At 37.4% G+C, this 12,437-nt stretch overlaps 1 protein-coding gene across 2 annotated transcripts in view; it reads left to right on the plus strand.

Annotated features, from left to right (window-relative positions):
- Positions 1-12,437, plus strand: part of gab2 (GRB2-associated binding protein 2) — a 34,590-nt gene that overhangs the window by 14,329 nt on the left and 7,824 nt on the right. For both annotated transcript variants that reach the window (XM_085244032.1, XM_085244033.1), the window contains exons 2-3: positions 190-490; positions 10,927-11,155. In XM_085244032.1, the coding sequence (XP_085100158.1) occupies positions 190-490; positions 10,927-11,155 (530 nt within the window). The remainder of the gene's footprint in view (positions 1-189; positions 491-10,926; positions 11,156-12,437) is intronic.

The following is a 12,437-nucleotide window of genomic DNA, read 5'->3' on the forward strand; positions in this document are numbered from 1 at the left end:
AACTATATATTGTGTGTGTTTATATAAACATATATATATATGTATATATGACAATGTATATATTTTTGTATATATGTCTGTATATATATTTTTTTTTAAATAAAACTTTTGTATAATTTGGTATTTGTGTTTCGTTTTGCTTTGTTTTGTTCTGCATTCACGTTCTTACATTTTCAATCTCATTTCCAGGCATGGAAGAAACGCTGGTTTATACTTCGCAGTGGCCGCATGAGTGGTGACCCTGACGTTCTGGAGTACTACAAGAATGATCACTCTAAGAAGCCCATTCGGGTGATCGACCTGCAGTGCTGTGAGCAGGTCGATGCAGGCCTGACCTTTAAGAGGAAGGAGTTCCAGGACAGCTATGTATTTGACATCAAGACTGTAGACCGCACTTTCTATCTTGTAGCTGAGACTGAGGAAGAGATGAACAAGTGGGTCCGCTCCATCTGCCACCTGTGTGGTTTCAACCAGTCGGACGACAGCCACGGTAGGGAACAGAAACACAGTTGCTCATCTATCAGCCTCGGTTTCTGTTTGTCTTTCCTTCTATCCTCTTTTTTAAAATCTTTAATTCACTAAAATAAATCTCTGAGAATTTTACTTTGTATTGCCATGTATTATCTCTTGGGCTAGCCGAGACAATTAATTTGCTGTTGATCTGTGATTTAGTCTGCCTTGAATTCAAATTTTCAAAAAATCTTTTACAGACCAAAATAACCAAAAAACAACTCACTTAAGATGTTAAAGGGATGCATTGCTTCTTTTCTGCTTTTCAGGAAAGCTTAAAAACATCACCTAATGCTTTTAATAAATAAACACTCCAAAAATAATCATATAACAATGTATACAGTTTAATACAGTTTTATAAAGCAGAATATAGTAATCTGTCTTTTATGAATCCTCTGTTGTACTTTTGCATGTTATTTGAACTTTGAACAGAGATTTAACCACATAATGTCAATGGCAACATTTCTGTCAAATAAATAGACACATTGTCTGAGACTGATATAGATTTTTCCAATATTTTTTTTATTTTTAAAGAAATGGTCATCCCTCTACTTTTTTTATATCCAGAATGTTTTTTTTCTGGTTATGAGATATTTTAGAAGTTTGTTTTTGTTATAGATTTTGGTACCGCTTAAGTTACGATCCATTGTACATGTGAATGGATTGCTTTTATAGATGACAATCCATAGATCAAGATTTTTGGTGTGTGTAAAAATATCTCCATAGTTACAGTAAATATAAATATATATAGCTACAGTTACTATAGCTCATGATGCTCTGCATTTTTATTATTTTTATTCCAACTTATCCAGATTATATTCTTGCTGTTGTTTTCCCGCCATCTGGCAGCTGGTGGACGTTAGTCTTTGTGCACATGGTTGATCATGTGTAACATGCAATATGACCAGGTGTGGAATTAAAAACAACTAGGAAGAGTGTAATAATCCTCACATGATGAGGAGAGCTCTTTGGTTCACGTTCAATAATTATGAAAGTCCTGTGATGAATTTGAAATTGTATCAACTATGGCCAGCAGAGTAAGGCTAAGTGAGTGGGTTTGGAAAGTGTGTATGTCATGACAACTGCTGTAGTGAGTACAGCCTCTTTAGTGTGCGCACCACATCAGCCTTTTCACAGGGAAGTAACTATTTCGTTGTATTCACAGAACTATTTAGTCAGTGACAGTCAGGTTCTATTTTTATACTATTAGATGATAAATTGTAATTTAACATCCTTTTTTGTCTAAGTGAATTCTCTGAAAAGCCACTTGAAGGAATCTCGATTCCTGGTATTGTTTGTGCTTGAGGGTTTTCGTCTTCAGATAAACTCTGATTTTAATTAGCACGGCAAACTAGAACTAATAAGTACTTCAAGTGTTTTAATGCTGGAGATGGGCATGAAAATGTTTTTTCGGGGGATTTTATCCGATTCATCTTTCTTAAAAATTCTTGTGCTCCCATGGTTCCCCTTCATGACAGTACCGTTTGTCGGCTACTATTTTTAAGCTTTGCATTTGGCATTTCGGCCATTGCTGTCCTGGCGTTTGGTATTGTTTCTGAACTGAAAGTGACCATATTTGGTTTGGCTAGCTATGTGGAAGTCATGTTCAGTGTATGATTGGATGGGGTGATAATTGACAACAGCGAGCAAAATTTGATTACCATGAAAAAAATGGTCACGGGACTTAATACAGTCATGCTTCTGGCTTGTTTTCACAGCAGTACTGGTGGAGATGACAAAATTACTATAGGGGCCTAAAGTAGTGAAATAAAAGCTGCCCATTTACACTAATGTAAACCACTGAAGTGAAGATTTTATGACAACAAAAATAACCATTTACATGAGTTAAAGCTTAGCACAATACTTTATTTTTGCAATATTTAAATGCAAAATAACCACTCTAAATATTAGTAGCCACCTGTGGCTACAGGGTATTCTTAGCAGCTACACTGATGGCTCGCAGTCAACAGTACCTCAAAGAGTTACCGTGGTTACATAAATAACTGATATTGGCTAATTATCATGCGTGCTGATGTGCTGGGAGGAGCAAACAGGGGCTAAAATTGAGCATAACAATAGAATAGGTGTTGTAGCTATGTGTGATATAAAAGGAGTCTTTTTTTGAAGATTAAAATATTTTGTGTATCACTCCTCCCCCACCCAGACAAGCTAAAGCTATTGTTTTTTGTGTGTGTGTGCGTGTGTGTGTGTGTTTTGTTTTTTTTTAAATTAAAAAGCATTGCCTCTTCATCCTGGTCTCTTTCCCATCTGTTACTAGATGCAAAAATTTATCACCACACACATCTCAAGATCAGTCCACATTTAATTTCCTTGTAAAACTAGCTTTACACAAGAGTTTTGTGCACAGGTCAGAATTTTCCAGGGAGTAAGTTGTTGACTTTCATGCAGATCCATCCTTCCTTTCCTGGTAGTACCGCCTGCCTGGTGCCTTGTTTGCTATCAGCTTGTTCTCAGTGTCTCAGTGAAAATAAATGATCACATCTTCAACTGCATCTATCAACACTCGCCCACTGTGCAGTTAGCTAGTGTTGCACATTTTGCCTTTCAGTACTGCTGTCCTGTTGAAAAAGGGCATGTTGATACAATTAGTAAAGAATTCGGACTCAATGTGGAAAAAAAACTGTTACTCCAAGATCCAGTAATGTACCCTGTAAAGTCCTTCATTTATACAGAGCAAAATCTAAAGTTTACCTTAAAGGGCTTTAAAAGCTCTACAAACCCTATACCCAGAGTTTTTATTTGTTTAAAGATTACATTTGAATTTTTTGTGTGCATTACAAAACAGTATTGCATTATTGACATCACATTATAGTAATGTGCTTTTTTTAATTACTATTTTATTACTATTTGTAAAGTCAGTAATCATGTGGGTTTTTTTAATGCAAAAATCATCAAATGTGCTGACTCATAAATCCTTGAACAATTGCCTGACTTCAGGTCGCGTAGTAGATGAAGAGTCAAGAATAGTAGTATGGCCTAGTGCTTTAGAAGAGTTCAGATAGGCACATTATTTTGAATTTTTTGCTCTGATAAAAATTTAACAGCAAAGTACAAACTGCACCCAGTCCAGAATATCAGAAAAACTCACCAGTGCTGTCACCACATTGTGTCTCGTAGCATCTGAAGAGGAAATGGCTTGTATTTCAACAGCATAACCACCGTCACCACAACATTTTTTGTGAAATTCTCTTTAAGTGGGGAAAATATGAACCTTTTTCTAAAACAGTTGCAAACCTTAATTCAAGTTAATAATACATGAAACTGAACATTTTTGCTTTAATACAAAAGTAATGTAGTAAGTAGTGTAAAGCAGAATATTTTTTTATATAATACCTCTTAAAAACTTTAGGAGCTTGGCCCTATGGCTTCTTTATGTGAATAAAGGAGCAGCCGGAAGTATCTTTGCCATTAGTGACCCCAGCTGGGCTTTTGTCAACCACAGATAATTGACTGCCAACAGAAGTGCCAGTAATTATGGTCAAAAAAGGATGTAAGTACTCTGGATTATATTTTAGCTAATAACCAAAACTGCTGTTGAAATCTTTCAGTACCGTTCTGACAACACGTTCCTGCCTTGTGGTAGATCTTTTATTATTTTTTTTTTATCACATTCCAGCTGGAAGAAACTGCCTTGAGGTCACTGAGCAAATGTTTGTTAGTAAGAGAAGTGGAGGGGACGAGGAGGCGTGCAGTAACGATGCAACCTTGTGACCTTGTGCCTGCATCAGTATTCTTCCTCCAACCTCTCTGATCTCAATCGTGCCATGAACACATAGCACTCGTGGGGGGTGAGCCATTTAACCATGCAACAAATCAACTGTTGTTAATTGCTGAAATCTGATCGGTTGCTCAATCTTTCATTTGTGTGTTTTGTGATTATATTTTCATGAAGGTGCTAGCATATGTGGATGCTCACTGAAGCTAATAGAAAATCAAATATGATAAACATCCTTTACCTGTAAAGATATTTTATGGGTTCTTCTCTTAGCAGGCAGCTGCAGCAATGACGTGAGTGTGTCATCTAACAGACTGGGAATTCCCTCTTTGAAAGAAAACAAGCTAGGCTGGAAAACAAATAAGAAGTTGCTTCCTCTTATGGAAATTGCATAATGTGACAGAGACATACAAACACAAATACTAAATTATGCAGATATCGTGTTTCGTGTCATACAGAGACTTGATTAAATCAGCTTCCATATTTTAGTTTTTCAACAACTGTTGCAGTCCAGTAACAGCAAGAACTCAATATTACAGATTGTGCAAAGTGTCACACTTCTTGTTCTTGCTACACTGTCAGTGTGAATTTTTGGCAGGATCTCTTATATCAGCACCTTGATCTGAAGTTACCTTTTGTCAGTCAAAGTTGGCTTTATCAACTTAGAAGTAAGAGGTAAGCTGCAGCTCAAGTCAAAACTATTAGGAAGGATGGCCAATTGTAGCACTTAACAGTTCATTGTTACACAACCCTCTTGTTGTCTCGCTATCTTGTAATGTGACTCATTGCTTTTCTGTTTCCCTTTTCATATGCACACTTTCTCACACTTGCATTCATACATTTTCCAGTCAGTTCCAGTATGGCATTTGGCACATTACTTGTGCTAATACTCTTAGTATTGTTCTTCTTTAGAGGACCTAGTGTGCAAATATATTTGTCAGTTATGTAATATCCTTAAAGTTTTGTTACTCTAAGAGCAGACTGCTCTACTGCTCTCGCTGTTGCTCTGTAAATCTCTCTCTCTCTCTCTCTCTCTCTCTCTCTCTATATATATATATATATATATATATATATATATATATATATATATATATATATATATATATATATATATATATATATATATATATATGCTTAAATACTATGCAAACCATATTTCACAGTCCCTGTTTCATGTCTTACAATCTCTAAATGCATTTCTGCCTTCTCCCCTCCCAAAGTGCCCTTCATCTGCATTGATTTTTGTTGAAACAATGAGACTCCATGGCTCTGGAAGGTCAGGTTTCTGCTGCCAAAGAGCAGTCTGAGGACAGGTTTCTGTTGCTGCCAATGCCATGCAAACCACAATATCAGTGGCAGCATTTCTGAAAACCAGAGACTTGAGAATGTATTGTACACACTCGTCATCAAAATTGTTATAGAAGAGGGGTTGACTTTTCTGTTTGTAAAATAAAGAATTTCAGCAGCTTTAGGATGTTCAAAGATGCATAAAGAAAGAATCATGTTCACTTTTAGTGGTTGTTTTCATTTGCAAGCATGTTACAATTAATATTTTCATTTTGAACAAGTATTGATGTCCAACACCAATTTGTTGTTAACTAGACAAAAGTGAGGATTACTAAAAAGTAATTTTGAAACCGATTTCCTTACATAGACACATCCCAAATTGTATGTTTTTCTTGTTCTTAGAATCTGTTGATGAGTGTTGTTGTTATCAGATGCTGATGGCTGGGTGTGTGGCGTGTGCCTGCACCCGGGGAGACCCACCCCCGAGCACAATCTAATGAATGGAACATCGTCTCGTCAATCATGGGCTTTGTTCTGCTCTGGGCTGGCTGTTTGAACTCAGAGACAAGGATAATCTCCAGTTAGGGGTGATTTTTTTTTTCTTTTTCTTTCTTTGGTCCATCTTTTACATGATAGGACCCATTGTTTTGTTTTTTGATGGATCATGTTAGCAGCCATGAAATGAAAAAAATCTATAACTGTAAATGCAGCAGCCTGAATTGTAGAGGCATTAAAATGGATGAATGGAGGGATGTGGCCAGTTTTGAAAAAAATCATGGAACTGTTACTGTCGAGGGAATATTGTGATCTACTCGAAACTTCCCCATTTGATCATTCATAAATAAAGGAACAGATTTTGTACTAGGAACCTGCTTAAAGATATAAAGATTTAAAAAAAAAAATTGGTCATTGTTTTGTTTTTTTTCTTGCACATTGACCGTGCAAGAAAAAAAAAACGTGAAAAGTCAGTTATGCTGTGGGAGGAAATGGCAAGACGTCAAGCTCCCTTTCAAGACAGGAATTTAACTTATTGCAGCAAACTGAAAGCCGTAGTGAAAGTTATGAAACCAAGATAATCTTTGCATTTTCTTGTCCTTATAAAATCAAAATACGTTCAAATAAAACAGAAGGGATGATGTGCGCGTTTATAGAAACAGTGGCGGCAAGCTACTACTAAAGGAGTATCATTTTACAAATTAATTCAAATGCATAGATGAATCAGAGTAATCACATGAGCCACAGTGCAATCTTTGCTGCACTGATATTCTGCTCAAACCTTGCTTAGAAGCTGCATAACTCTCATGCCTACACTTTTTCTAAACAGCAATTAGGAAAAAGTGACACACGCATTTATTAGGTATATGTTTTTTTTAAGCAGAAAATCAGAACAAGTTATGTTCATCCTGTATTAGTGTCTGACCGTTTCCTTTTGCCCCTTCTACCTTGCAATTCTTCATTAGCACCATGTGACTGTTGATTTACAAGTTTAATTTTAGAGAAACTTGTGGACAGTACAAATGGAGACCTCATGGAAAAAATGATATTTCCAAGTGTATCCATTTTCTATGCTGTAAAGCAAGAATTATTAGATCTAACAGTACATGTTACATCCATTTTTAACAAGTATATATGTACTAAGTTTTTAAGATGACTAGGGACAGGGGTAATGTACGCACTCTTTATAAGTTGGACCCCTAAATGTGCATTTATGTTAAAAGCTTTGGGGCGACTCCTTATGGTTGTAAAAAGAAATTCAGTTCCATAGAAGTCTATAAAAAAGTAACCCGCCTGCTCATCTCAGTTTGCCTGTCTTATGTCTTAATTGATGCGGCATGATGTTAATATTTTATATTTTTAAGGTAAAATTGAATATGGTAGGATATAAATTAGAGCTTTGCTACCTTGTGATTTATAAGATACTGCTGTATGCAGTGCCCTCCATGGCTCACCTAGATCCATAGCCCTCCTTTGGTGTTTGGTTTAAAAAGAAATGTTAACAATTAAAATGCCAAACTCAAGGTTTTGAAAGAGGAATCCAAAATCCCAGTGGTCATGTCTATCTTTTATTTACAGTCTATTTATATCTATTTATTTCTTTTTATATCAATCCATCACCTTATAGAAGTGGATCATGAAATTTAAAATTATTTTAAGTTTTCTAATTTAGCCAGACGCTATAATACAGAGGCCCAGAATAGCACAAGCCATTTAATTGATTGATGAGTGCAGTGTTTTGAGGGGAAACTGATGTTACTGTGGGGTCAGATGGTGACGCTCACATGGTATTGAGTGGGCACGGGGGGTAACGTGATCAACTCCTGCGTGTTTAGTCTGCATAATACTCTTGTGAACTCTTTTCAAGGGAAACCTTGCTCTAGCAGAGTAAGAATGCCATGCAAACATCTCTCTTCACTGCTGATGTTACCCATGTCAGCAGCAGCCTAGTTTCTTCTTCATCCATTTATATCACTGTCATGGAAACGTCCCATACCCTCAGCAACCACACATCCAAATGGACCCAGTATGTAGCCCACTGGGACACAGTGCTTTTTTTATAGACTGCCAAGCAGATTTGGACAACAAATAATGTAGCTATGTTCAGCACTGTAGAAACAGTTTAGTGCTCATGTAATGAATACATTTTCAGATGAACGTCCAAAAGTAGTGGTCTCCTTTTCAAGGGCACGCAGACGTCAGACATATTGTGTCACCTTATTGTGTCTCGCACTCAGACACACACAACAACCCCCAAAATCATCAGCACCACCACCAAAACCAAGACCACTGCCAGGCCTTTGTGTACACTCTTGATGTATCTGAGGTTAATGTGCAGTACTTACTGCAGCTGTTTGAGCCACAAGATAGTATTGTTAAGTGCAATCTCTGACAAAAACCATTAAGGAAATAATGGTTTTGAAGTACTTACATTCAAGGCATGTGTTTAGAGTGTACCTTAAATCATTATCTTTTATGCAGTATTTAAGGGTTTCACTTGCAATGCTGATGAAAAATTCAGCTGCTTCCTGTATATTTCAATTCAATAGGTCAGTGGTACTTTCTATTTTTATTTCTAATTTCATATTAAATTATCATATGTCTATGTCTTATTCTGGTTGGACTGGGAGGAAATGAGCACTCTACAAAGACCTTCTTGTCATGAGTGATCCAGCATGGTTCTAATTTTGGCCCTCTGAGCAGCAGCCAGCTTATATTAGATTATGGCCACAGACTCAATGAGACAGTAGGTGATGTATTATAGAACATAATTGGAAAATTGCTCATGAACTTAGGAGCTCTTTGACCCAGCAAAGCAATGTGTCATTCACCGACCAAAAGGGTCCTTCAATGCATTGCTGTTGATGGTCTGATATTTGTTTCAAGCATGGAAAGAACTCTTTGTCTTTTTAAACTGCCTTTGATGTTGGTGCTTCAGTTTGAATTTAGTGAAAAGAAACCGTTTTGGGTAATGAAATCAGCCTCAAAACTAAAAACCGAAGAAAAAAAGAAACAAAAATCACTACTAACCTCTTATTTTATTTGACTCCTTCCTCTTAGTTTTATTGGCTTACTTTTTAAGCTGTGGTATTGTTATTTATACGATAATAACGGTAAATAATAAGCATTTTTCCACCTTACTTTGAGCGTCCCAGTACATTAACTAGTGTAGCGAAAATTTGTAGCATCTGTAGGGACATATGAGTGTTTTTATTTTCTGCTCTTCTCTCTGTTTCTGTTTTGCGGCTTTGTTCTGTGTTGCTGGAATTGCTTTCCAGTGGCAACATACATCATTAGGTCCATTAGTGTCAGTGATGAGCCATATAGGCTGTTCCATCAGCACACTGAAGCAGTCATCCTTCATGTTGTTCTGATTCTGACAGTGATATGAGCAGTTAATCAAAAATCTTTTAGAACATAGAGAAAAACATTATCTTGTGCAGCTGTCTCATGTTACTCTTTAGTTGAAGTTTTGTTCTCTCCGCAGGATCAAAGTCATCAAGCCTTCTTCTGTTTTTTTCATTGCATCTGTCCACTCTGGTGCGCGGGGCGGGGGCTATTTTTCGACAACAGATCAATATATCTACCCATATTCATGGGCCTAGTACTCACCGCACTGGATGAAAGCTTTTACAAAGCTTTTTGTGGAGAAAGGAGATGATGCCTAACCAGCCTAGGGAGAATGGAATTGCTCAGAACAATGGTGTAATTGAGGATCACTGGGGAGAGTCCCCGCCTGTGTTGCTGTGGGCCTGGGCATCTCGCTTGTGTCCACTAGCTTGGAGTCCTCATAGCATAGCCCTTTTTTCCCCTCAGGCATGGATGTGACCTCATTCAGCAAATTGGACTCCAGAAAACCCCCACCCTCCAACTGTCCAACATGCATACACACATGCTCACACACCACATTTGTATCTGTTTCTCAGCACATATTATGACTCACAGAACATTGCCTTCTTCTTAAAGGGCAGTTTGACCCATAGCTTGCTTTGTAAAGGCCTGATAAAGATTGAGGAGAGTCACAGTGGACAGACAAATTCAACGAAAAAGTGAAAAGCAATACTAGTCATTTGTCTGACGGAAAAGTTGATTTTACACTCTCTCCTGCTTCTAAAAAGGGAAAGGTTTTCTTTTTGTCCTCGTTTATATGTTTTGGTTCAAGACTGTTGTCAGATAGTATTTTCTTTTTTTAAGCTTCAAAGATTCTTGCTTATGCAAAATCTTTCATTTACTGTACAGTGAAAGAAAGAGATTACTGTCAGCAGTAGCTGAGATTTTTTTTCTCTTTCGCCTATCAGCTAGTGTTGCACAATGCACCATAGGTCGATGTTTCAGTGGGCTGCCTACTCACTACTCCTTCTGCTCAGTGTGCACCTCCTCATTTTGGCTTTCTGCCCAGTCTATTTCCAGCATCCCCATCTCAGATTTGTCTTTTCTTTATAGTCTTTCAGTGGAAAATATCAGGAATGTCACACAGAAGCAATAAGATTGTGAGATCATGTTGTTCACATAGTCCCACTGTGCAAAACAGTAGGTGGCTCCATAAAAATAAAAAACAGGCACATTGACCTTGGTCAAAAAGGATAACTTGGATCATGTGCTGTTCAACTGCATCCCAAAAAGCAAGAGGATACGATTTTCTGTCTTCCCTGGAGATAAATCCCTGTTCTCTATTGATTTGAGTGTAGACTGATTGCACCTAACTACAAGACTAGGTCATCTGAAGACCTAGAACCCTTTCACCTTTTAGTACAAAGACTTTGACAGCAGAAGTGAAATGTGTAAGGGATGATTACTAAGCTCATAATTTCTAAAGCATAATACTATGTAACATATCACTTCTACAGAAAACTAACCTAAGTGAAATAATCAATTATCCCAATGTCTCCTCTCTGCAGATGGCAGGTTACACCATATGCCCCGTTCTGTTGGAGCAGATGTCACCGGCTCAATGGCTCCTTTGACCGGAGAACGCAAGTCCTCTGCCCCCGTCCATTCCAGCCAGCCAGTGCTCTTCACATTTGATGTGCCTGTGCGCCACACACACCATAACTCCATGTCCAACAGTGCGCCCCAGGACTACCTCCTCCTCCACCAGTGCATTAGCAGGAAGACAGAAAGTGCACGGTAAAGGTCATGACCTTCAGGCGTCCTGTGTCAGTTTCCTGTTTTCCGTTAATGCAGGTCAACGTACAGGTTTACAGCGTTTCCTCAGCTTAGCAGCCTCTGAGGGTTAGAAGTAACGTTTTAGGGTTGAGAATTGTGATGTCACCGTGTGTGTGTGTGTGTGTGTGTGTGTCAGTGTGAGTGCCGCATGTGCTGTGGAAGCGCATATGATGAAGCATTGTGGAAAGTATAAACAAAGAAGGTTTTCATTATTCACTGAAATTAGATCCAATTTGAAAATGTAAGGTAAGGTATAATGGATTGCATTTTGTAACATGGTATGAACATTTGGTTTGCTGTGCTGATAATTATTAGAATAAACAATCAGATGTTGGATCTTTTTGTTTATTCGGTGTAGCAAATACTATAAAAATGAAAGTATTTTGTCAGATTAATGCAAAAAGGCTCTAAACAAGATCCAGCCATGACCCAACTTGTGTTTAATTATCTTAATCAGTCATTTGAAAAATGACAAACATTGAATGCAATGAGTTGCAAATTTCTTTAATCAAGTGTTTCATTGAAAGTACTACAAAGACAAATTGCCAAATGTTGAAAGTGATACATTTGAATTTCTTTTTGATCTTTGCCGAATTTTAATTTCATTGCATGCACCACATCTAAAAAAAAATTGGTACATGGATATATTTGCCAGAGTACTGCATCATCTTTTCTTTTAACTGTCTGTAAACACTGAAGAGAACAATTGCTGCAGTTTTTGAAAGCAGAAAATGTTCAGACTCTAGGCTGATAGAGGATTCAGCTGCTCAACAGATTTCAGCTTTCTTTGTTGCATTTTTTTCATTTCATGATGTGCCAAATGTTTCAGTGGGTTTGCAGGTCTGGACTGCAGGCAGGCCATTTTTTGCAACCAGAGCCTGCTGTTGGTTGTATTGTCGTATCGATTTATTTTTTCTTTTCATGGTTTAACATATACTTGCAAATGTAGTGATAAAATGCATTCACTGAAAATCCTCTTGCAAAGTGCTATTCAGGGATTTCCATTACAGATTAATGTGTGTCTAATAGACATTTGTCATAATTCTCTGAATCCTTTTTAATAATATGCATCATAGATCCTGATCTCCACATTTTTGACAACATTAAATTAAGAACCATTATTTTTAAAATGCTGAGCGATTTGCCCATAAGGCCTTTCTTATAGGAGCAGACCCTCACCATCTGCACTTGCGTAAGTCTCAGCCACTCTAGGATGTCCTGTTATTAATTAAACAAAGTAGTT

Source organism: Mchenga conophoros, linkage group LG14 (assembly GCF_057382185.1).
Source record: "Mchenga conophoros isolate Kocher_MC1m ecotype Shallow Benthic linkage group LG14, M_conophoros_male_GT1.1, whole genome shotgun sequence".
Classification (NCBI taxonomy): Eukaryota; Metazoa; Chordata; class Actinopteri; order Cichliformes; family Cichlidae; genus Mchenga; species Mchenga conophoros.